We start from the raw sequence: 26,582 nt of genomic DNA, 5'->3' as shown, positions 1-26,582 counted from the left end.
GCATTTCTTCGTTTTCACCTTTCCGCAGATGCGTTGGTATGAGAGCTACACTGTAAAAAAAAAGGATTTCCAGGAATAAACTCATTTAAAAATGTTTAAAACAATAATACTAGCATTTAAAGATTATCATACTTCACACAGATATAGGAAAAGCCCATCATAAGCACTTCTTAAGGACTGTGAGTTTCCCTCTCAGTGTAAGAGTGTCCTGCGACGTGCTCCAATTAGCGTGGATGGCCACGATGAAGAGTTCCTTCCATCACAGCTCTCACCCCGGTTCGGAGGCATCCGAAAAGTAGGTTTCCACCGCCCTGGCCCTGCCCTGTCAACCAATTTCAGACCCGGCCAGTCTGAAAGCGTGTTCGCTTTGCGTGTCAATCAATGGCAATACTCAGCTGCCTTCCTTTCCGATGCTCCTGTTGGCCACTAATTCTTATTGAACGTCACACTCGACAGCATTTCACATTTTGGCCAGCAACTGTTCTACCGGTTTTCGCACTTTAAGCCGCTTACGCAACAGTTTCGTTGTCTGTACGTGTGTGTGTGGGTTGTTTTGTTGTGTGCGAGTCCTTGCTTGTCTAATTAAAATTCTCCCACTCCTCCTCTCTACCCTCGTCCTCGTCATCATTCTGCGATTCTGTTAAAGTCAACAATTTTTAATTTGCCAAACAAACTGTATATAATTAATTAAAGTTTAACGTGGGCGTCACAAATGAAAAAGTAGCCTTCTAAGTGCCCAGGACCTGCCTCCTTATTCCGCATCTTTCAACAACGCTCACCAGTTGTCGTTTTTGTTGCCCGCTCCTGCATTTTCATTTTGTTTTAATATGCAAAGTCAACAACATTCTGTGTCAGCCAAAGGGCAAAATCAACAGAACTTGTATAGAGAACGAGAGAGAGAGCCAACTAGGGAGCACAAGGGGCGATGTCCTGCGAGCAGGGGGCGAGGTGATGAGGACGAAACAGTTGGCTGCCCAGTGGCCGCATTAGCCAAAGGAGACGGAAGACGGCAAGAGACTCGTGAGGGATGTCAACTGGCCAACTGACCAGTCTAATAGACCAGATGCGACTGTGCACAGTGCACTGCGAGAAATTTAAGAAAACACAAAAGAGATAATTTATAAAAGTGGCTTAACTTTCACAGGATATACTGATTATTTATCTTTATCGATTCTATCGATAGTTTCATCTCTAGTTGTAGTACTCTCCACTTTCTCGCAGTGTGAATGTGCGTGGAGAAATGTGGGGAAATGCAATTGGCATATAATGGCTGGCCCGCAGCTACTTCGTAGTACCGTTGCTAGTCCCTGTTTCTGTTAGGTGCAAATAGGTATGAAAACCCTTTTAGTCCGACAATGGAATTTAGGCTTTCTATTTCACAGTTATTCGAATATTGACGAACGAATATTGAATTCTGGATGCCTGATCGACCGCAACCTAGTGTCAGCCATGTTGGAAATTGTATTTTATTCACGCCTTTTGCCGCTCAAGTGATTGCGACTCATTCAATTGCGTTGAATTGAAAATTGAGTTTACCGCAATATTTGCTTAATCTTGTCTCTCCTGTCCTCTCTCCCACCCATACTACCACACGTAGCTAGCAAATGCAATTGCCTATGAGTGAGTGGGTGAGTCACTGTGTGTGTGTGTGGTTGTGGCCTTGTGTGGGTGGGTAATAGCCTGCTTGTGAGTCGGGTTCGTGCCATTGACAGTTTGCCGTCAATCAGTTGTCGATGTTGTTGCTGTTGCTGCTGTTGTTGTTGTCGATTCCCCGGCGACAGACAGACGAATGCAATGCATGTGTTGTATATGTTTCTGTATCTTCGACTGCATTATGACAAAGACAATATGTAAATATGCATTTAATTGGTTTGTAATTATTATTGTTGTGGCTGTTGTCCTGTTATTGTTGTCGATTTTAAGTGGTCGGAGGTGTGTGTCAGCCGCCACGATTGCATTTCGTTATTTGTTTAATAATTTGTGTATTAATTGCACTCATTTGAGTGCGTCGGTTGCGAAAAATTGAATACACAGAGCATTTCGTTAATTAGTTTTAGGGTTTCGATTATGGTTTTCGAATTAAAACCCCAAAAAGTCAACTATGGCAACGTTAATTGAACAATTTTAAATGCCTATCGTGAATGAGTGGTCGAAAAAGGATTCCAGGATACAATATATAAATGCAGACTTTCACCGGGAAAAACTCATCGTTAATTAATGGAGCAACCAATCGCATTCTCGATCCAATCTCAATCAGAGGGGGGCTCTTTATTGAAAAGCTCGTTACGCAGTTTCAGTCATTAATTTTTCCCCGTCCCCTACCTGGGCCCCCTTTCAAGCATACACATTCGCATAAATTTGCAATTAAATGGGACACAGAAGCGAGCTCAGGAAGCAATGAAAAAAATTGTTGCCTACTTTTGCGGGCACTTATCAGCTTTGGCTTTTAGCTCAGATCGCGATTCGTTTTGCGACATTTGCCATTTGAATTTGTTTGTGGTGTGTGCTGTGTGTATGCTGTGTGTGTGTGCTTGGGTCGACGTGAGGCTCGTAAAAAGCAAAAACGCATAAAATGCAAAAAGCACAAGCTGCGTAAAATTGAGCTGGCCGCCACAATCACACAAGCACACTGAATCCTCGGAGGGAAAACAAATCAAACCACGTGCAGTTGAAAGTTTGAAAAAGTCGGAAAGCACAGATGTAGATAGAAAACGAAAACTCTCTCGTTCTCCGCTCGATTTTCCAGCTGTGTGTGACGCACACAGCCAGCCAGCGGAGCACACTTTCCCTGGCCTTTCGTTTGGCCTCAATGCAATCACAATAAAAACCGCACGCATACGCACAATTTTCATTATAATAAAACTGCGCATAAATATCTAAATGAGCAATAAAAATGTTTTATGTGCAATGCGACGGCGACTGCGACGTCTCTACGACATCGACATCGACATCTCGACACCGCCAGATGAAGTGGGAGCATAAAATTAAAGCAGCAGCTGCTCGAACCAAAGAAAAGAGGACATTTTAGATAGCAGAGTACCCTCACACACACATAGAGATATTCTCAGCTATGGCTGTGATTGGCAGACAGCTAGGAGATATCGAAATAGACCCAAAACTTGACCTTACTCCAACTTTGACTCTGACACTTCAGTCGATATGCGTTTGGAAACAGAGCATACACACTATTTGCGTCTGATTTTTGCTATGCATACAAAATTTGAATAGGCATTAGGGTGAGCCTGAGCTTTCTAAAGGATATTTGTTAATGCAAGCTGGCACAGCCTAGCCAGATCTTAAAGGGTCTGCTTTGCGATGGACTGGCTTCTATATGAGTGTTCTTGGATGATCTTTAATCGATACACAAGGCTTAACTTGGTATTATCTCCAATTTCTTATCTCAATCAGTATTAAAATGGTTTAATAATCTTGTAGTATATATACTTTTAAATGAAGTTCTTGTAATGGTCCACCCTTATTGGAATATTTGCATGAAAATGGCAAAAAATCGGCCAAGTGTCATAAAGTTTTTAAAAGCAATGACAGCCGAAGAGCAAACTGGCAGAGACAGCCCGGCTCTCGATCTGGATACGGGGGCATTACATATGTCTGAAATATTTAAACGCCCGAGTGTCGGATGTGTGGGTGTCGGGGGCCATAATAAAAATAATACATGAAAATGTCAGAAGTGTTTTCTTTTAACTGATAGAAATATATATTTTTTGTGAGTGGCGATAAAATGGCATTCAAACTGCCAAAAACCGAAACGAATTGGCAGCCAGCGATAGATTGTCTTTACAGATGAAGGCTTAAACATCCAGTCTTGATATGCATATATATATATATATATGTATATATATATTTTCGTCCTTTCACCGACTCAATTTTCAGCTCTTTAGATTGCATTATGCGTGCGAATGTCCTTTAATGCTATTAGTTAGCTCATTCTCTTTGTGCATCAGCGCTGGAATATAAAATATGTGCTATCCGAATAAGTTGAAATTTTCACCAACGCTTAATTTACCAGAGTCCCTGATATGAGTGTGTGGAGTAAATTGCCAGACAGTTGATTAATGCATTTTATGGACAGGTGCCCGAACCCAGGGCTCCGGTAGGCGGCAGTCGACAGCAGCCTCGAATGAAACAGATTACTTAATGACGCTGTGAACGGCGGGTCGTATACGTAATGTTAATGAAATTTTTCACGAGTGCGTGTCTGTACGTAGGTCCTGTGTGCGCTGTGAAAAAATGTTAATTTGCATTGCAATAAGAAACTTGTAAGCTCCGAAGCAAACTGCACAACATTGTCTACAAATTGAGATGTCAGAGGAGGAGGAGGCGGGCCTCGGGAATATAAAAACAATTTTCTCCTTATAAGAGCAGGGGGACGGTGGAGCGAAAGCGCAGAGGCAGACAAACCGCTGCGAGAAGCGCTAAATAACTGAAGAAAATGCTGGCCCATGGCAGTCGTCATAGGCAGTGCGGCCTGTCAGTTGCAGGCGGCCTGTTGTCCCAGTCCCCAGTCTCAGTCCCAGTCGCAGTTCTTGTTGCCCGCCGGCCATGTAAAAATATGGCACACGTTGCGTATACGTCACATACACACATGAACGAACACACAGCCATATATAAATATGCCCATACTGGGAGGGGGGATGGGATGCGAAGCACAAACAAACATACAGCAGAGATGTGAAAAATGTTGGCAGCTCCGAGGGAAATTGAGAAACTGACGGGGAGAGTCAAAGAATGAAAATGGAAAACAGGAGCAGCCACATCAGCACCAGCATAAGAGGAAATGTCCTGAGTGAATGAGTGTGTATGGGTATGGGTATGGGTATGTGTGTGTGTTGTACCTATTGTATAGCAACAGGGGGGAGGTGAAGCGTAGGTGGGCCAACGACATGAGCCGTGACGTTAGGCTCATTTATTTATTATTTCCTCAGATTGAAGCACTATCAATAACCAAGACGCAAGCAAGGACACACACTCACAGAGGTCCTTCCATATTTGCGGATAGCATCTGGCTGGATGTGGGGCGGGCGAACGTATATTTGGGGGTTTTCGGTTCTCGGTTTTATCAAGTTTACAACCTTAGTGGCAGGGCTTGTTTATAGAAGCATTCCGAGCAATCTGAGAGAATCTGGAGAGGCATAAACATGGATGCTCGCCTAACAACTTGATTGAGTTCCGTTTGCTTAAGGATCGAATTGGGTGAAAAGCACAGGATTTGTATTACTCTATGTCCTTCTCACCTTGTTTGACTTTTGTTCGCCGTAATTCCTTAAACAATAGAGGAAATATATCTGAAAATAGGATAATTTGCGAGGCCTTTTCCATTTAGTTTTTATCGCTGGAAACTGTTTGCATAAATCACAGCCCTTTATATTTTCGCCGTCTACTTTTTGTAGACAAAGTCCGTTTCCCATGTGTGCCATTCATTAAGTTGTGCATTCACTTTTTGTCATATACATAGTATAGTATGTGGAATATGTATTTTTTGGATGGCCGAGACCATGATTTAGTGCCGGGTGGTCGGGCTTAATGATGTCAATCGGCGCGTGCTTTGGCTTTAAACTAAGGCCGCATATTTGCCAAGTTTATTTGGGCAGAAAAACAGAAGAGCAGAAGAGCAGCCGAGCAACCAAGCGACCCGCACATTCATCATAAATGTGGATGAGATACGAGGCAAGGTAACATGGAAAAGCAATCGCCTGACCGGGAAAAGGGAAAAGGGGGCTCCACAAAAGGTTCACAAGTACGCTGATATGCGAGGAGATGCTTGCCAAAAAATTACATGGACCATTGGTCAGCGAAAGCAACAACAGCATCACGGTCCCCAGCCAACCCTTAAACAACATGCTCTTCCCGCAAGGACATCCCCCCTGCTCCGCCCCTACGCACACACACTCGGATATTCATAAAAAAAAAGAAGGGCAAAAAAAAAAAACACCTTTGATGTATGTAATTTTGTTACCATTTTTTATGCCTCTCATTCCCATGCCATTTTGTTGTTTTGTTTCCTTCACTTTTTGGCCATAATGTAGAGAGGCTATGGGTGAGCGAGCGAACGTGTGTGTATGTGTGTGTGACACAGAAAGGCAGTTGTGCGAGGTGCGAAGCTGTGACGTAAGCAGCGGAGCACTGGCCACCAAATTGGGTTACCCCCAAAAAAGCTGGGGGTTGAAGCCGCGCACAAAGTTTTTTTTTTCCAGTGGTTTCTGCCGCCACAAGGGAAATGAGATTTGCGCCTCGGAGCAGCAACGTGTCAGTTTCACACAAAAAAAAATAAAAACAGGACCGATTGAGGGATAGGTTTAGATGGCGAACTGGATTTTAAGGTGAAATATATACGTTCATTCCGTGGTGTATGTTTGCAGCCAAGCGATCCGTTTGATGGACGGATCCGACAACACAAATTGCTAGAAATACATGCCCGGCCATAAATACTTTAGATGACTTTTGCCATTTGAGCCAACTAATTGGCCATCAATAAAATGGAAAGCTGGAAACTTTGTCACAAAACTTTACACAAGAGATCGCAAGATGAAGTTGTTTATTGACTTTTTCCCACAGATAGGCTAGGAATTTACTTTAGACTAATTGAATTATTGCCTAGCCATGGTAGTCCTGCCCAAGCTGAAGCCCCTCTGTTCCAAGTGCCACTAGAATCGAGTTCATTGTCTAAAGTGTGTTGTGCAATCATCGAATAATTATCGCGCAACATCAGGGGGACGCACTCTGGCCTTCGATCCCGGACTGCTCCCGAGGAGCAGAAGCTTAATTACATTGAAGAAAATTGTGAAGCGAAGAGGGCACAGTTCACTTAATAAGTATTCGGCCGGCGACAGCTGAAGCGACAGGCGGCTACGTATATCCTGGGCGGCTGGCGCAATTCCCACAAGCTGACAAACTCATCAAAAATTTCACAGCCACTTGGGAAGGCAGAAAAGCGAAAAATTTTTATTGTGTTTTCATTAGAGGCGCGCAAATGGTCAAAAGACAAGCGACTAAAGCCAAGAGAACCGCCATCGCCTAGGACCCACTTAGGGGGCGTGGCCAGTGGACACCGCATACCCGCCCAGCCAAATGGCGGCGCAGTGGGTATTGAAACTTTGGAACAACTCTGACCAAAAAAACACCCAGACACGCGCGGAAAATGTAATGAACAAATGAACAACACACAGATACTCAGCTAAGCAGATACTTAGATACTCAGATACAGATAGAAATACAGATGTAGCTGTATCTGTGTATATACTATATAGATATTTACATACAGATGGCCGAGCACTTCCTTGAAGGGAGGGTGGGGTTTTACTTTAATCTCAAGGGCACGTTTCCGGAAATAAATAAATAAAGCTTCTTGGCCGAAAGCAGAAGAACGCAAATGGCCGTTTGGCCGAAAAGCTTTTCGGCATAGAATTATGGCTGAGTAGCGGATTTCGCTCAAAATATGAATGCAAGGATTTTGTAATTTAATATTAATTTAAAAAGAAAACACCTCTAGAGTCTAGAAGCTCTTAAATAAGAAATTGTTTAATTTTTTCTTCCATACTTGTTACACAATAAACCAAAAAGGCCAGGATACTTCAAGGTTGCTGTTTCAGGATTCAGAGTTAGATGAAATAACCTTTGTTAATTACAAAGGTAATACAAAAAAAAAGATGCATCTAATAGGAGACAGCCTCGTGACCAACTTGTAATTAAAAAGAAAACTTTTCGTTTTGCCAAGTCATCGATAAATCAAAGTGGAACCGTATCGGAATCATTCCCCCTTACAAAATCGCAGCTCGACAGCTGACGACAGCTGATTGATGATTCGTAAAATTACAAATTACACACAAATGCTATCCGAGAAGGAAGGAATTTGGCAGATAAAAATCGGCTACCCAGCATCCAATTCACTTAAGGCGTTGCACCTTGTTTGCTTTTGGCCCAATGAAGGACTTGATTGATTGTGTCCCATCAGAGTTAATGAGCGGATCCGCAATTAAAACAAAAGGGAGCTTACGCCATGCTGTAAATATTATTATTCAACAATATACGTATGAAATTGTATATGGGGGTACATCAACAAATATATTTATATTTATCAGTGGCCGACAGCTTGTCTCTAGCCGTTGAGAACCGAACAGCAGCTACTACTCCGCAGTAACACAGCGCTCCTCACCCACCATCCTTCCGACAGGACAAATAACGGAAAAGCTTTTCAAAAATATCAAATTTCCGCCTGCATTGAACATGTTGGAGATTCCCGTCCTGCCCCCAAGACGCCCCCAAAGATCTTAAAGAAAAATAAACCTGCCGGCAGCACTAACCATCGTAGCTGAGAGATAATGACATTTAATAGTAAACTGACATGTGAATACTTTTTAATTTTGAAAATTTGGACACAGGCCGCAGAAAAGGAGAAGAAGCATTCAATGATCATTTCAATACTTGAACTTCTCGTTTCTTTGGTGGAATTTTAACATTCCAGTAATCGAAAAAGTGCAAGTCGTACTCATATCGGTACAGACGCTCCGAATAAGTGCCAAAGAAGAACGCCTCCATTCTAAGGAGAGAGTAGATCCGGTAGAAGCCCTCGGTGGTGTATCGCATACTATAAAACCACTGACAATTCCGTGTTTCGCCTCTGTTCCAATCATAAATCCTCCATTCCCAGTTCCATTTGTAGATTACTTCCGGATGAAGGTCAAATTCGCAGGGCGTATGTATCGCGAGGAAATCCATGGGAATGGTCGGTTCAGATTCTCGCCGCTTTCTGGGGATATGTATCACAACTGATTTAATAGCTGGAGCATCAAAGGTGGTAGCTTTAGGTGCAGTTGCTTCCAGTGTGGCATTAGCCGTTGAGTTTTTGTTGCTGGCCGGGCCACTAGGCGGCTCAGTTGGGACGGGAATAGTTCTGGTGTGTCCGACATACCCCTAAGAACAATAAATGGGTCAGTGCATGTTACCACGGCTTATAATGCTCTTACCATTACAGCTAAAACCACAAGAAACATAAATTTCCGCATGATTATGTAGTGTTTTAAGAGTATTATCTTATAAACGTATAACGTATATTAACGTATATAACGATTGATAACGTGTAGATAACGTGTAGAGCCAGCTGATGGCTGACTCAATGCCACCCTGTTTAATATTTGTGTATATCGAAGCTATATAAGGAGCGCCATGGTGGTAGAAGTTTTTTTCAGAAAAGAAAGCAAAAAAGATCTACGATCATTCATTTTATTTAAATTTGGTTAGCGAAACAAAAGTACTCCATTCCATATTTATTCCACCTATCTCAGGTTCGAAAAATTCGCATATCATTGCCCTTTATCGCAAGCGTAACTGAGGAATTATTTTGGAAATATCACAATTTCGGCTCTTTGGTTAAGAAAGTTATTCAATAAAAACATCAGTTACCCCAAGATGGTTTACCATGTATATCATTTGAAAGGAGATCGTAAAGATCTTTCTAAAGACAAGTTAAAAGACACATTTTCAGCCAATTTTTAATACACTGTACACTTAATAATTTAGTCTAGGATACTTAATTTACTATTATTTACAATTTTATCTCATAGAATTCGAATCAATTTAAGACTGTGCCACATCAATTTGGAGTTGAATACTCAAATCTCGAATACTTAGCTTTTCTTGAAGCTTTAGGCTGTCGGTTGATGGACCTACAACCTACGTTAGGCTGTAGTCGTAGGTGTGTGGGTCGGTCTCGTACCGCTTCATGCGTTCGTGATACTGGCCAAAGAAGAACGCCTCCAACTGGTAGATCTTGTAGACGCGGTAATGACCCTCGCTGAGGTATCGATTGTTGTACGACCAGATGCAGTGGTTGGGAAAGGCGAAGACGTAGCTTGTGGCGCCCCTGGAGTCCATGTCGCACGGTGCATGCTTCGTTTGCAGGTCCATCGGCATAACAGGGACACTGTTGGCCTGCCGCTTGATGTGTCTCAGCTGGACGACACCGGTGTCAGTTGCCGGCTCCGCTTGGGAGCCACCTGAGAGCTGCTGCTTCGCCACTGGCACCGATTTCCCCGCCACATCCATCGGCATCTATAATGCAATGCTGAGTTTTTATCTTCTATTCTAAGCTGTGGCAATTCACTCACCACCATGCCACATAGAATCCCCAAGAGAACCAAATTTTGGCTGAGCTGCATCCCGGATGCGTCGAGTGTGGGTGTGTGTGTGTGGTGTGTGGTGTGCACAGCTTGGGGTAACATGGAATATGATGAATTAAAAACGACAACTGGGGAGAGCCATCTCTAGGCTTGCTTTGCTCACTTACTGACAGCAGGGTGACAGGATGTTAGGACATGACAGAAACGCTGGCAGCTCAAGTGCCGCCTAATGGCCAGTATCGATAATGACCCTAAGCCCCGACCAGATCAAATCGCGATGATTGCAGAGCCGGGCAGCTTTTCAAGTGTGAAAATAATATGACAGCAGTAATCAAGGACTCGATGGCAGGACTAGCCTCCGCACAGGCCGCCACGTATTGATTTCAAGCTGAAAGGCTGCAGGAAATGGGCAAAAATATCTGGCGGAAATGTTGAATGAGATGGGGGCGGATGACGCCAGAGAATAGTAATTCACAGATACGTGTATGTGGAAGGGTCTGAACTACGGACCCGGGCTCGGGCCCGGGGACTGGATGTTAACACATGTCTCTGGGACATAATTGCAAGAGCAGGCGGCTGACGGGGAGGTATCAGGATCCGAAATCGGGACCAGAATGAATGACAATTGTTTTGACACGCATGTTTTGGCAGGGCAACAAGAAGCAGGGCCCAAACCAGGCCAACTATGATGAAATATTGCCAGTCCTCTGTCTACGACATTGATATCCGCACTTTAATTGAATTTTTAGGGAAACGATTAAGAAGACGTTTGAGAAAACATTAAATCGTTTTTTTAGGGGAAAAAATTTAGGCAAATTGAATTCGAATTTCAATTAAATTTTTGTAGCCACTAAACGTCGTGAGAGTCTGAGTATGACAGGTCCTGGCCGAAATGCCGTGTTCACATATATCTCGTTACTTGTCTATCCTGTGGCTTTTGGCTAACCAATGAAATCTGACCAGGCTGGCACCTAGACAGCCGCCACGACACCCCCACCCCCCTTTTCTGGGAGCGCTAAATGCTTTAACAGTTAATTTTGCATCCAATTAAGCCCGGCAATTGTCGAGGGTCTTGGGTCGTGGGAAGCGGCTTCTGCTTATGACAACTCGACAGCTCAACCTCAAGCTTAAATTCACGTTTCCCAGGCAACGCTTTGCGACGTTTTGCTCTGGAGTGTGGGCTGGTGGGCTTGTGGGGTGGAGGGAAGCTTGAGGACTGCATGAAATGCAAATATTTCCCCGGCGAATTGTGTGTACCTGCTGCAGATGCAATTTCTGGCCAAATGGGACGCTTAATTAAAGCCAAGCACAAGGAGGCACCCGAAACGAAAGCCAGCCGCCTGTCACTCACTCAAAGCCAGAAACGAGAAACCGAAACCAGCCCAGAAACAGAAACTGTAGCCGAAACAGAAACAGAAGCCAAGCGAAGGACACCCGAAAGATTGACGATTCCAAGGAGTACAATGTGGGTGCCCAGGTAGCCCAGGTAGCTGATGAATGGTGTCTGGCTGGCACTTTCGCCAAGGCAATCCCCGTGGACAATCAGCACCCAATATGGGTGCCATACATCCTTTGGCCATATTATAGCGGGGATATGCCCTCATCCAGGCAGCCAGGACCCTTTCTACTGGCCCTGCATGCCGGCGTGGGGCAATAACTTGTCGCTGTCACTTGCCGTCCTGTATCCTGCGAATACGTGTATAAGCGCATTCCATCTTCGACTTTGCCAATAAAGTGAAATATCCTTTCGCAATCTGCTCACTCGCTCCAATCCTTGCTGGCATCCTTGCTGGGCTGGCATATATTTTTGTATGCTGTGCCAGCAAAATTTGTTGCACAGCACCGATCTGCACGGCGAGAAATCGTTTGATTAAGAAACCCAAAAATAAACAACAAAGACTGTCTAGAGATTTATGGTTTTTGGAAGTGTAGAGCTACCACTGGTATTGCAACTGAATGTGCAGGTTACACATTTTTCTCGTCCTTTCTTGCTTCCAAGTTGTTTTTCATTTTCATTTTGTTTTTCCTTTTTTTTCCCCAGCTTTTCGCACGAAACACCGCGACCCTTTTGTTTATTTGCGCTCTGTCGAATCACAAAAACTGTAGCGCCATCAGTGCCGGGCTTCCGGGGGTTAAGGATATATAAAAGTGGGTCGGGGTAGGGGTAGGGGTAGGGGTAAGGACTAGCAGGATGCGGGCACCTAGCACAAAGACGAGGGCAGCCGTGCTGGGACGAACTAAAGCGGAGCTAACAAAATGTTTATATGCCACGGGGCCCCGCGAAAAGTAGTGGAGGGCTGGTGCGAAAATGGGGGAGATCCTTACTCCTGGCTGGCTTACTGCTCACGTATGTGCAGTTATAAATTGCAGCTCGTGCACCATGTTGCCCGGTCTCCAAGATGCACCGGAATAACTACCGATTCGACACAAAGGCGGTCGTCTTGCAGCTTCCACGAATAGTTGCGCCGCCCAAGGCCGGAAAAAGTACAGACGTGTGCAAAAGGGGCGGGTAATCGTAATAGAATTAACCAAAAGCCCAAAAATGTGGTTACAATTAAATATTTTTACCGCCAGCGGCAATACCAATACCGACATGGAATACCAACATTAGAAAATCGCAAAAATTCCAAACGAAATTGCTCAATTATACATTTTATGGCAACAAGGGACCACACCGATAATTGCAACAATAAAATGCATATAAAACGGGGAGTGAAGAGTGGGTGGTGGGGGGATTGAAATTGATATGAGATTAAAGTGCAATAATAACACACGAGCGAAAATAAAAGAAATAAGCAAATGAAGGGGCGATCCAGAGCAAATGCAGCTGCATTAATTTGCATGGAAAATGTGGCAACGAGTCGAGGCTGAAATAATTGCACGAATGAGTGGCTGACGGGGTCTGCGGGTCGCATGCCGAGTGGAGAGTGGACCGTGGTGGGCGGGGAGGGTAACAAGTGACGGCCGTGCGGCTGGTGGCGCTATTTGTGGCATATCGATGACCCAGGCGAGGCACATCGGAATTTAGTTCGATGCAAATTGCAGAGTTATTGGAAACCCTGTTTACCTTTCGAATTAAAGGCAATTTTCAACTCTATTCAGTCTTTGATGGGTTTTACGATAACGGATGTTACCACTTGACTTGCTCTGATAGCGTATTATTACTGAATATTTAACATTTATTGTAATGCACATTTTTTGTGCTAAATAAATAATTAGAAACAATTTGGAGTTAGAGTATTTTCATCTAGATAGGGTAAAGAAATACAATCGCTTTGGGGTGGCCAAAGTTATGGACATACTACTGGGCCATATATGGATATCCTGGATTTCGCAAGGGGTTCCACAATGGAACCGGATCCGCAATTAAAAAGAAAGAACTTACTTAATTCTGTAAATATTATTCGACAATATAAGCATAAAAATTGTATATGGAGGTATATCAATAAATATATTTATCAGTTGCCGACAGCTTGTCTCTAGCCATTGAGAACCGAACAGCAGCTACTACTCCGCAGTAACACAGCGCTCCCCACCCACCATCCTTCCGACAGGACAAACAACGGAAAAGCTTTTCAAAAATATCAAATTTCCGCCTGCATTGAACATGTTGGAGATTCCCGTCCTGCCAAGAAGCCCTCAAAGATCTTAAAGAATAATAAACCTGCCGTCAGGTTGGGATATTTAAGAAAATCACTAACCATATTAGCTGAGAGATAAAGTCATTTAATAGTGAACTGATAACGTTTAACTGGTAACGTGATAACGTTTTAGCTTTGGAATGGAGGGAATTTCGGGCACACGCTTCAGAAGAGGTAAAGAACCATTCAATGATTTGTTTAATATTCCAACTTCTCGTTTCTTTGGTGGAATTTTAACATTCCAGTAATCGAAAAAGTGCAAGTCGTACTCATATCGGTACAGACGCTCCGAATAACTGCCAAAGAAGAACGCCTCCAGTCTAAGGAGAGAGTAGAGCCGGTAGAAGCCCTCGGAGGAGTATCGCATACTATAAAACCACACACAATTCCGTGTTTCGCCTCTATTCCAATCATATTCCCTATAGTCCCAGCCATCCCAGAACCAGTTATATTTGTAGATTACTTCCGGATGAAGGTCAAATTCGCAGGGCGTATGAACCGCCCTGAAATTCATAGGAATGGTAGGTTCCCATTCTCGCCGCTTTCTGGGGATATGTATCACAACTGATTTAATAGCTGGAGCATCAAAGGTGGTAGCTTTAGGTGCAGCTGCTTCCAGTGTGGCATTAGCCGTTGAGTTTTTGTTGCTGGCCGGGGCACTAGGCGGCTCAGTTGGGACGGGAATAGTTCTGGTGTGTCCGACATACCACTAAGAACAATAAATGGGTCAGTGCGTGTTAACACGGCTTATAATGTTCTTACCATTACAGCTAAAACCACAAGAAACATAAATTTCCGCATGATTATGTAGTGTTCTATAACTATTATAATGATAATGTTGCATACAGGTGTTATATTGGAAGATGTGTACTGCTGAATCAATATATGTATATACTGATTGCTGTGTTATATTGGTAGATGTGTACTGATTACTGACTCAATGCCACCTTTTTTATATTTGTGTATATCGGAGCTCGTAAAGATCGTAAAGATATTTCAGGGGTCATGTTGGGAGACATATTACCAGAAAATGTTTAGAAACCATTAGCAAAATTGAAAATATACTGATAAAAAAAATCTAAAAAATAATTTGTCTAAGGATTTAAATGCACAAAGAAGAGAAATCGATCCGGAAATCGTTTACTCTGCTTGAGAATCCGAAAAATGGACAAAAAATCTAAAAAATATTTTGTCTCTGGATTTTGATGCAGAATGGTGCAGAATCGATCTAGAACTCGTTTAAGGTACTCCGCTTGAGAATCGGATGAGAATTGGGGAAGATATAGCCATCACTGTGGCCCATATAGAGAAAAACCCCATTTCAAGGGGTCCCATCACGAAAAATGGACAAAAAATCTAAAAAATATTTCGTCTCAAGATTTTGATGCAGAATGGTACAGAATCGATCTAGAAATCGTTTAAGGTACTCCGCTTGAGAATCGGATGAGAATTGTGGAAGATATAGCCATCACTGTGGCCCATATAGAGAAAAACCCCATTTCAAGGGGTCCCATCACGAAAAGTGGACAAAAAATCTAAAAAATATTTTGTCTCAGGATTTTGATGCAAAATGGTGAAGAATCGATCCAGAAATCGTTTAAGGTGCTCCGCTTAAGAATCGGATGAGAATTGTGGAAGATATAGCCATCACTGTGGCCCATATAGGGAAAAACCCCCATTTTCAAGGGGTCCCATCACGAAAAATGGAAAAAAAATCTAAAAAATATTTCGTCTCAGGATTTTGATGCAGACTGGTAAAGAATCGATCTAGAAATCGTTTAAGGTACTCCGCTTGAGAATCGGATAAGAATTGGGGAAGATATAGCCATCACTGTTGGCCATATAGGAGAAAACCCCATTTCCAAGGGATATCAAGAAAAATGGACAAAAAATCTAAAAAATATTTTGTCTCAGGATTTTGATGCAGAATGGTGGAGAATCGATCTAGAAATCGTTTAAGGTACTCCGCTTAAGAATCGGATAAGAATTGTGGAAGATATGGCCATCACTTTGGCCCATATAGGGAAAAACCCCATTTCCAAGGGGTCCCATCACGAAAAATGGACAAAAAATCTAAAAAATATTTTGTCTCACGATTTTGATGCAGAATGGTGGAGAATCGATCCAGAAATCCTTTAAGGTACTCCGCTTGAGAATCGGATAAGAATTGGGGAAGATATAGCCATCACTGTTGGCCGTATAGGAGAAAACCCCATTTCCAAGGGATCCTATCACGAAAAATGGACAAAAAATCTAAAAAATATCTTGCCGCAGGATTTTGATGTAGAATGGTGCAGAATCGATCTAGAAATCCTTTAAGGTACTCCGCTTGAGAAGCGGATTAGAATTGGGAAATTAGAACTGAAAAACGAATCGGCAAATATGTGCCTATCCTGGATTTTTGGCGTTATGGGGCGTCGTCCAGGATTTTGGAATAAGTTTCGATGGAAGTTTATAGTAAAGCACTTCTGTGGAAGGAAATACGTTGTGTTCCTTTGATTATTTGTTTTGCAACTCTCACCTGAGTGGCTCAGACCTTTAATTAGATTACTCGTCGACAGAGAAAATGGATTTTGCTTCTCCCGAATTGTATTTTCCTCCATCTCCCTTGTCCAATGGAAGCCTGTAATTAGGGGCATCAATTGTGGTCGCCGCTTCCGGTGTCCGAGATCGCGTTCCATCAACTTGTCCCTGTTCATGGCAACTTGTCAGCTCGTCGCATGCCAATCCCCTGAATCCCGCTCCCCGCTCCGGAGTCCGGATGCTGTCAAATTCGTGTGACAAATGCGCACTTGGCTTAATCAGATGGAATATGCCCTGGGAAAGGGCATTATCACTGTTGGCATCAGCTTCGCATGGCTTTCATAGAGATGGTTTTTTGCGCACATTTTTTGTCGTTTGTGGTCGTGTGCTTAGAATCGCGACTCTTGGCTCTAATTAGTAGCCTTTTTTCGTCATTTCTGTGCGGGCTTGTGTCCTGGCAGTGTTTTGGGTGAGCGCGAGATTGATGGCGATTCATTTTTTATGCACGGAGCTGTCGCTCGCCTTTGCAATGTGAGCTGGACAAATGAATTGGGGGCGGAGTGGCTGGTTTAGGGGATTATTTCGGAAGAGGGTTGCATTAATTAGCTAAAAACAAAAGCTCGTTACTTTTTGCTGATGCAGCTCGAATGGCACAAAAGGCAATTAAATGCTGTCAGCTTTGGAGCGGCAACTGCACAAAACATCGTTTCCATGTGACATCGAAATTGGTTTCTTATTTGTGCAGATATATGCATTTTCGATTTCGTATTTACCAGCATATATGCTATATTTATTAAGTCTATATGCATAACCGATGCGGTTGTAACAATATTGGCTAAGCTCTTCTGCCACTCCGCGAATAGGTGATTGGACATGTGCCCTGGGAACTGGGGAATGCTATGAAAATTGTTTTTCCACCTTCGATAGCCGGAATTACCATATTTTCGTAGAACAGGATAAACAAAAAAACTGGAGCTGTGTGGAGGACTGGGCACAAATGCAATTTTTTGCTCCACCTTTTGGGTTACTTTGCAACAAAAGCCCGAAAAGATGCTAAAAATTGCAACGGAATTGCAAATGCTGTTGACACTTGCACAATGCAAACAATTGCCTGAGATCTCGGAGTCCTTAGCTATCTGAATTTTCTCTGTGTTTTCCGCCAGGACGCTGTCATAAAATGTCTCTGTTCCTTTTTCTATTTTTTTTTGTGGGGATTTGAAAGTTTTTGAGTTTGGTTTTCCTGGCAATTTTCGTGTTTACGTTGGTTTTGGCAACACTTGATTGCCTTTTGGGCTTTGCCCAGGACTAACTGGCAACTGGATAGGTGCCAGAGTGTTTCTCCGGGCTTGGGCCTCCAATAATTTTAATGGCCTTTGCATAATAGAGGGGTGTGGGAACTGGGAGCCTGCAAAACGGATGTGTAATAAGTCAAGCACGAGCTCTTAAGCATCATCTTCCCCCTCCTAAATCCTAATCCGATATTGAATCTGTATTTTTCCGATCCGGGTTTGTGCAACATCTGCAGTTGCTCCCCCAATATAGATGTACGTATACGATTGGCTTGCAGGCTGCGGCCCATAAATCATATTTGTATTTGGATCTCGTCCGCCGCTTTCTTCCCACTTTGGAAAATTTCCCGCAGCGCCGACAACATTCAATCAAAATGCTGCAAAATCCCACAAATTTGTTATTCGTCACGTATTCAAAAAGGAAGCTAGGATGGATGTGTGTTACATTTTTTTTTTCCTTTGTGGGCAAGTGGAGGAGGGTATTACGTATACGCCCAGTCAACTGGCATTTACCAAAAGAGTTTAAAGCCAGCGGAGTCATTTAAAGTGGCATAATATGTAAATATCGGAATAGAATAATATGCATTACCCACTCCGGTTTCGCAGCCACAACCGAAGGATATGCCATCCCTCAGTCACCCAGCATATGTTGAACATTTGCCTGGAGAGACAACTTATCAAGTTTACACTCAACTGAATATTTAGAGACGTTGTTGAGTTGAGTTCCCCTCATTTCATTCGCTTTTGGCCCTTTCGCCTTTTTTCCTGCTGCGCATTGCTTATTAAATATTAAAATGATAAGGAAAAAGGACGAAGTGTAGAGTGGGAGGCCGTGTTTTTGGTATTCAGTGTGTATTTGGGGTTTCTGAATACTCGTGTCTATCATTTGCTGTTTGCTAGTGTCTTTTGCAGCTAAGCGGCTTTACGATAAAATCTTGGAAAAAAAAACAGAATCCAAGCCACCGCAGAGCGTTGTGAGCTCTTTCGGAATATTATTTAATGCGAGATCTGAAGAAGACGCATTAGCATTACAGGAAATAGTCAATGATTAAGCTGGCCTAAACGGATACTTAAACGCTCTTTTCAAGGGATTTTAGTTTCATGTTTAAGCCATTAAACGCAGCGTCATTACCCTATCTCCTCATATGCTAATATCTCCATTCATATTTTCCATGTCGCAATCATTCTGTGCGCTGTCCTCTCCTCTTTTTTGTTGCTTTGTGTTGTTTTGTGGCATTTCTTTAGCCTTGATTGCGAGCATTTGCATAATTTAAGAAGCTTCCCGTCTGTGGCGCTGTCTTGAGCTGGCAAAGCATGAAAATGAAAATTCCAAGCTCTCCGACGGAGACGGAGGACCTCGGCAGTCCACTCCTCCCTCCGTCGTTCTACGAAGAAATTATCATATCTTTTGAAGAAGCTCTGTTCTCTAAATTATTAACGAAATAAATAGCGAAGGCACCCAGACGCTATGGGAATATTGAAAAAGTTTCGCATTTTCATTTACCATTTCTTTCCACAGCCAAAAACAAAAAATGTACAAATTTTAACAATTTTGAATTTTAATTTATTTTAATTGCAGTGGCAAGAGGGGAGAGACCGACCAACCATCAACAATAATCGGGGGCATGTCCACAGCCAAAAGGCTGGTGCTCTCGCTACGTGGACGCAAAAATTCGCAAGGCAACTCGGCGACCTCCTCCACACGGCTGGTATCCGCCGGCACCTCGCCCGGCCATGAGCTGGACGAAATAGCCGTGGTCTCCGGCACCGGATCCAGTAGCCATCACTTCTCCTATGGCGGCTGCATCGCCGCCGGGGATGCGCCACTGCCGCGCTACTCAACAGGTGAGTGTGCCTTGAATTTCCAATTTCCGATTCTATTCGAAACGGGCTCGAAACAAAGTCTAGCACCTGCCACAGAAGTTAAGTACCGCCACCAAAAAAATGTAGACCCACCACTAGTTCCACTACCAATGCCACTTTCACCTTTCACCAAAAAAAAAAAAGAAAACCTGACCTGCATGCCGGTAGAAAAAGAGTTTGTATCACCTCACCTTATACACACTGGAGAAAATTCTTACAACTAATATTAGATAGTACAAACTCACAGGATTGTGTCTAAAATTGGTCGGGAGAGATCTGAACTCGCAAAATCGAAATCAGTTGTAGATTTAGGACTGGCTTTTGGGCCTGCTAAATTATGGAAATCTGGGGCCTAATGAAAGCGATGAAGATTTGATTTGACAAAAGCGCCTTAGCGAAGGCAAAGCAAACAAATAACAGCCATCTTGGCCAGGCTAATGGCAGCTGTTGTGGGCCCTGCAGAATAAATCAATCAAATGACAAATATGCTTAGGCAATTGTCAAGCCAAGTGGCGTTCGGTTCGGCTCTCAGCTTTTAGCCCTCGCCCGGGTTTTGGCCTAATTTCATTCGGAGGTTGCGGTCGCACACACACATTCGTCTATATGTATGGTACATATGGATGTGTGTATGTTGTCTTAGCCAAAGCCACAAGGATACAACGGCCCTTCGTTAGTTTCCTTGTCACATTTTATAGGCCGCATATGTTGCAAGCATTTTTGCTTCTTCGGGTGGCACGTTCCTCGCCTCGGCTTACAGTTAATTTTGAGTGAAATTCAATTTATCATTGAGCGGGGCATAAATCCGCATTTGGGCCACTTTGGCTCGTTACGGACAGGGAACACGGAATCAGAACAGAGCAACCGAAGCGTAGATTTATTTCGGTCGATTCTCCAACACATAACATACATCTGAGTATGTACAATATATAGAAAGCAAACTGCCTTCAATTTGTCAGCAATAGAACTTTGCCTTGCAGTGCATTTAATGGGATTTAATGCTGCACATCCTGGCCGTTTAGTGGAAGTTCTCTTGTTTATTGGTCGGAAGTGTAATTGACATTTATCGCCTACTCTACGGCAGTCAGGGTCTTGGCTTTAATGCCTGCCAGCCTGCCAACGCTTTAACGCTTTCACGGTGACTTCGACCAGAAATCCAGCAACAACAACAAAAAAAATAGAGTCCTGTGTGTGCGGGAGAAATATAGATAGACAGGGCCAGCGAAACCGAGGCAAAAGTTTTCTGCAACTTTTGCCATATTTTTTCCACCCATCCTGTCCTCCCTGTCAATGCTTTTGCCAATTTTTAGTACATTGCTCTCGGCCTCCTCCATCCCTGCCCTATGATGTGTACATGGCACATACATATCACAGGCTCTAGAGAGCCTGTTGACAAAGGCAATTTTGAACACGGCTTTGATCAAAGTTTTTGGGGCCTGGCAGCAGTAAATTAAATTTGACTTACATGCAAAATATATATGTAACAAAATAGGGAGGCTGAAAGCATAAATCTACCAAAAATTTGCTTTGTTTAAGCCGACAGAGCCGCTATCCTAGGCTTTTTGGAAAATTGAATTTTTGTTGCCTACATTTGAGGGCAATGGATGATCAATAAAAAATAGAATTGCGAATAAAACGTTTTTCATATTCAATTTAATCGTTGTGTGTGTGTCGGTCTACTTTCTTTTTTTTTTTTTGATTTTTCAACAAGGAATGCCTTTGTCCGAGTCACGTCTAACTGGAAATAGCCAAACGATATAGCCATCAACAATGGCCGACCGGGCTTTGGCTCGCCTTTGTGCGCCTGTGTCTGTTTTGCTTTTGTCTCGTGTCCTGCAATAATTGAGCTTAGAGGGTCTTATGGCAGCTGCATCATTGATTTGCCACCCACCGGGTTGGGTCGGGTCTAGTCGGAGGACACTCCTTTCCTTCGTCGACCTTCTCTCTCAATCCATCGACCGATTGCCGGTCAAAGTTTTCGCAAAAGTTTCTCTTTTCGGTTTTTATTCTTTGTTGTTTTTGGTGTGTGTGTCTGTGTGTTGAATTTTTGCTTTTAGCCCAAACTCAAACCCGAAAACAGACTTCAGTGCCAGACATAGTTGAGTCGCTGAAAAACTTTTTCCATTTGCCAACAGAAAGAGAGAGACAGAGAGAGAGAGAGAGAGGTGGCCACAGGACATTTTTAAAGTCGCTCCCTCTCGCCCTTTCACCAGGGAAAATTGCGCATGTATAATTAGTTTTATTTACCACCTGGCACACAAATTTTAATTAGAATTTATGCGTCCTCCTCCAGTGGCCTCCGCTCCTGTTTCTAATCCTTCTCTGGTCTGCTACCGCTGCAAGTTCTTTGTCTTTTAAGCCGTCTTTGGCAGCAAGAAATCTTCTACCAGCCGCCACCACTGAGAAAAACTAAACAAGAATCTTAGAGTGCTTGTAGTTAGTTAGTTCGAAAAAGGATACATTGTGAAGTGTAACAGTTTTGTAGCTTAGCCGAAGATTTTGTTTTCCAGCTGGCCATATGTAATTCGAGTATTTCAATTATAAAAGCAATTTCCCACAGGAGTGAGAGGAGGACAGGCAGGATCAGGGCCAGGCAGGATGAGTTTCGATTACAATAAGCGTTTTAGCTTACCAATTATCTGCCCAAGTTGAGTCCTGCAGCCGAGAAGAGCTTAAAACTGGCAAAAAGGGGTATAGATTACCCTGAACTATTCACCTGACGTGTCTCGAATTTGGAAAAACACAAGGAATGCAAAAATAGTTGCTGCCACAGCACTTCAGGTTGCTGCCACAATGTTGCAGCTGGCAGCATGGCAGTGTGGCGGTATGGCTTGCCATTTTAATTGCCATTCGCGACGGCTTGGCTTGGATGCCACGTTGCGTATACGCGACGTTGTGTTGCCCCAAGTTGTCCACATTGTTGCCGCGTAGCTGAAGTGCTTGGGACAACTTTAGCATCGGCGAATGCTGCGTGCAACACAAAGGGCCACTTAAAGTTGGCACACAAGCGCTTTCAGAAAAGGGGATTTGCTTTGAAGTGAGAATGAAAATGGAAGTGGGAGGAAGGAGGGGAGTGGGCCGGAGTGGGAAGTCTAAAGGTCGGCGCCAATGTAGTGGTAGTCTGTAATGCAATTACAAATGCAGGTGGGATAGCAGAAGCCGGAGCAGCGGCTTCACCATCAGCATCAGTTGAAGCGGCATTAGCTGGCACCCAGCCAGGTGTCATCCAAAGGGCGCTTTCCCTTTCCCTGCTCCCTTTCCTGCATTCTCCCCCGTCGCTCCTCTGAACAGAAATGGTTGACTTATCAACTAAAGTGCAGCATTAAAAACCCGAGCAAAAAGAAAATAGTAAAGCGTTCCGCCTTTTGCGCATTTGCAGGGCCATTGAGCTCTTCTCCCATCGTAGGACTCTTTGAGTGTGCATGACGCAGACAAAGGGCATTAGAAATGGTCAGATAAGGAGATATGCAAATGATTTGCAGCTTGGAGCGTGTGCAACTTAAGTTTAAGTTTCTTGGTTCCATTGGATATTATAAAAAATGAACATAATTTAATGTGCAACCTACGAATAGTTGGGTAATTGTATTTAAGTTTATGTTACTTGATGTATAGGGAGCGACTTTTGTAATTCTTTATTTAATTAATTATAAGGTTTCAATCTGTAATTGAAACTATAAAATAATGATTTCCATGAAAAGTAACTTCATTATTAATGGCCACACGGCGTTTCAGTAATTTAATCTTTGCTCATCATTATGAGTTTTATGCAAGGTGTGCTTTTTGTAAAATATTAACCACAATAAATAATGTATTTATTTGAGAAGCACTAAAAAGATAAAACCCCACTTGATTGATCGGCCAACGGTGCGTATGAGTAATTTCCCCCATATATATCACTCATACGCAGTGTTGCTTAACTTTTAAAGTTTCGAAACATTTCTTTCAATTGCCATGAATCCAAATGAAAGTGTTGGGCCACATTCGCAAACCAGCTTACAGCTACGGACTGACATCAAACATTAAGCACTTAAGGCCATGAATCTGATTCTGGCTCATAGAGCGACAGAGAGAGGGAGACTGAGTGTGAGTGAGAAGGAAGGAGCTGTAACGGCGACATGCCGGGCATATCAATCACTTGGCCTCTGCCATTTCGCAGAGCATAAACCTATTATTTTCCAACCGCAACCTCCCCCGGCAACCAGTCCCCTCCAACTCCCGATCTGGTTAGACTAAGCCTGCGGCAGTTCTAGTCATGTTTTTGCCAACTCCTCGGCAACAGCAGCGATGATAATTCGGTCAGTTCAGTGCTAGGTTTGTCCCCATACATATATGTATGTACATGTGTCAGGATGTGGGCCGGTTGGCAGGATTAACTTGCAGGGGATTAACAGCGCCAGTGACCGCAGACAGAGACAGAAGCATATGGCGCGACGGAGATGGGAAGAGACAATGCAAGGAGCCAAACCGAAAATCTCTTTAATGTGTGACCTTCTTAGTGGCAAATATGCTTTTTGCTGTTTTTTTGCCAAAAAAAATAATAATGCACAGTGAGAAATAAAGGTCTTTACTTGCTCTTCTAACAAAATTAGATTTTTCACGAAGTGAAAAAAAAGTCCACCATCCCTAGCGACAACGGTTTTTTTTCCAAAATAATATAAAATGTTTTAAATAGTAGAAAGGTTGTGAACTGTTTTGGAACAAACAACTATCAGCTTGGCAACAACAGTCTAAACATTATTCGGGTACACCCACCCGAAAAGATTGAGCTCGGGGCAAAGTTTTTTAAAGGAGCAATTTGCTTCAGAATTTATGTGGTAATTACCAACGGTCGCGCTGCAGCAAATTAAGTTTTGCCAGCTGGCAGGGCGAGAAGGACACGACACGAGACATTTTGCTGGCCAACTAAGCGGATTACAATTTTATACTTTGCTCTTTCCTTTTCGCTCCCTCTACATCTCGCTCTTTTTTTGGCTCCTATCCTGTATTTTTTTGGGGTTTTTGGTCTGCGGCAAAATTTGCCTTTTTACAATGCGATAAGCGCAATTTAGACGACGGCCGAAAGAAAAGCCAGTGGGCGAAGAAGAAACCGAATCATAAGCAGTTTGATCACGTAGCGTCTTAAAGCCGAACTGGGCCCGCAAAAAGCTAGAGAAGCTTTTGGCCGGAATGCAGCCTAATCGCATTCCGGCTGCCAATCAGCAGAATTTGCACCCAACGTCCAACGAAAAAAAAAAGATGGAGAGAAGCATCCTGGCAAGCGTGGAAAAGGATGCTGGCAAATGTTAACTGACCGAGCTCTTCACTGCATGTGTGTGATATGATTTCCAGCAACGGTTATGGCCACAATTGAGTTACGACCCGAAATGAACTGGGCGAGTCTGAAAGTCCGAAAGTGCGGAGTCCTTTCATGTCCTTATTTAACAGCCACTGCTCCCCTCAAAGTTTCGCTGCGAAGTTCGAACAAATTATGAAATGAAAATTACCAAATGAAGTCGGTTTTATGTTATTTGTCTGCGAATTGAACAATAAAAAGTTGAAAGTATTTTCATGATCCTTTTCAAAGGGAATTTCTTTATAAACCATAAGAAAATGCCAATATGCTTCCCCTAAAGGAGGGAAAGGACGAAAGCAGAGCAGGGCAGAAATTGCTTGACATTAAATTCAATGCGATTAGGCCAGACAGGGAGCGAGAGTGGCTTCGACGATTTTGGGGGGATATTGAGTAAAAAGCCATCATTGATTGATAACATTCTGCAGGACACGTGGTCCTGATGTGTGGGGGAGCCTTTGAGTGTGTGCACTTAAATTTGATATCCTTTGTGAGAAGGAGATGGGCCCTGCAGGACTTAAGGCATTCACTCCGCTTCCGAGTCCTGGCATTTCTTTGCCCTCAGCCATCCCCTTATTATACGTTCGTTAAGCTTTTTGCGCTTTGTCCAGTCTCCAGTCTCTGTCGTCCTGCAGGCCATTAATGCACAGGCTGAGCAGGACTCAGGCTGCCGCCTTACCGCACAGGACCTCGACCATGTGACCCAAATAGGTTTCGTTATAGGGCTTAATGGCATAATGACGGCAGCACTGTTGCAACAACATCAGAGGGCCGGACTCAAAGCAAACATGCGACCAAAAATTTCGACGAATTTCCCAGGGCCCTCCCAGCAGCCTCACAATTCAGTGTGTCCTTCGCCCTTCAATCGACCACTTTAAAAAGTTGCCGCAAAATGAAATTGAAAAGTCAATACAATGTAATTGTTGTCCTTCTCTCCACCAACATTGTTGTCCTTGCTCCTGGTCCTGCTCCGGCTCCTGCTCCTGTTGTGGTTGTTGTTTTTGTTTATGGCCAAGCCCTTTCGCCGCAGCCAGAGACGATGTTCATTCAATTTATTTGTAATTTTTTAACAATTTAACAGTTAAAAAACAAACCAAACACAAAACAAAACAAAAAGACGAGAAAGGGAAAAAGTCGAAAATAAACTTTCAACTTTTTCAACCAAGCCAGGACACACAAAAATATATTCGTATATTAAGTGGAAAAGGGGCCTGGTTGAAAGGGGCGGGGGCACAGAGACAGCTACAAAATGGTGGCCCAAAGCAAATACAATTATAGGGGCAGCAACAACAACAATAATGCTGAGCAAACACTTGCCATGCCCCCTGTACAGCAGGAACAACGCCCCCAAAAAAACAGCCGCGTGCTTAGAATATGTAATTCATTTGAAAGTTTTCGCAGCCACTCTCGCCCTTCAGCCGCGATGTGCTGTCGACAAAAATTAATTTAACTTTCGCCTCGGACAGGAGTGGACCCTGCCCTCAGTACACGACGGCCCAGGTCCTGCGAAAAAGGGTCCGCAAGGTCATGGCCCCAAGTGCTGAATGTGCATTTCGATCAATTAACGTTTCCACAAGCGGCTTACAGGCCCCCAAATGCGATTAATGCGTGAAATTCACTTAGGCGAGAGCTTTTCAGATGTGAACACCGAAAGGCAATTGGCTAGAAGCAGCAAGGACCGGCCACGATTAGAGGGGAAAACCCTTTCAATTAATAAAGGATTAAAAAGAGAAATAAACATTTTGTTTTTAGTATTTATCGTACAATTTTCCTCAAAAAATATCCTCTTCGTTTGTCTGTGAAAACT

The 26,582-nt window shown here is 43.3% G+C and overlaps 2 protein-coding genes and 2 long non-coding RNA genes across 6 annotated transcripts in view; 1 reads left to right on the top strand and 3 right to left on the bottom strand.

Moving 5' to 3' along the window:
- Positions 1–26,582, top strand: part of LOC108121401 (cyclic nucleotide-gated channel beta-1) — a 58,957-nt gene that overhangs the window by 3,838 nt on the left and 28,537 nt on the right. For both annotated transcript variants that reach the window (XM_017235468.3, XM_017235467.3), the window contains exon 2: positions 19,166–19,431. In XM_017235468.3, coding sequence (XP_017090957.1) covers positions 19,212–19,431 — 220 coding nt within the window. In that variant the 5' untranslated portion in view covers positions 19,166–19,211. The remainder of the gene's footprint in view (positions 1–19,165; positions 19,432–26,582) is intronic.
- Positions 8,328–9,278, bottom strand: LOC108121403 (uncharacterized). Its single transcript, XR_011442384.1, has 2 exons — positions 8,982–9,278; positions 8,328–8,928 (listed from the first exon to the last, which is right to left on the bottom strand). It is a non-coding gene; the product is annotated as an uncharacterized lncRNA (long non-coding RNA).
- On the bottom strand, positions 9,491–10,281 carry LOC108121406 (uncharacterized). 2 transcript variants are annotated; one of them, XM_017235474.3, is made up of 2 exons: positions 10,122–10,281; positions 9,491–10,065 (listed from the first exon to the last, which is right to left on the bottom strand). In XM_017235474.3, the coding sequence occupies exons 1-2, from the start codon at positions 10,233–10,235 to the stop codon at positions 9,688–9,690; spliced, it is 492 nt and encodes a 163-aa protein (XP_017090963.2). In that variant the 5' UTR covers positions 10,236–10,281; the 3' UTR covers positions 9,491–9,687. The 2 variants fall into 2 exon arrangements, with proteins under 2 accessions (XP_017090963.2, XP_017090964.2); XM_017235475.3 differs by having other exon boundaries at positions 10,125–10,279.
- LOC108121402 (uncharacterized) lies at positions 13,839–14,746 on the bottom strand. Its single transcript, XR_011442374.1, has 2 exons — positions 14,537–14,746; positions 13,839–14,483 (listed from the first exon to the last, which is right to left on the bottom strand). It is a non-coding gene; the product is annotated as an uncharacterized lncRNA (long non-coding RNA).

The sequence above is a fragment of the Drosophila bipectinata genome, chromosome 2R, assembly GCF_030179905.1.
Source record: "Drosophila bipectinata strain 14024-0381.07 chromosome 2R, DbipHiC1v2, whole genome shotgun sequence".
In the NCBI taxonomy this organism is placed as follows: Eukaryota; Metazoa; Arthropoda; class Insecta; order Diptera; family Drosophilidae; genus Drosophila; species Drosophila bipectinata.
The sequence above is the reverse complement of the archived record's forward strand: the minus strand, read 5'-3'. Positions and strand labels throughout refer to the sequence as shown.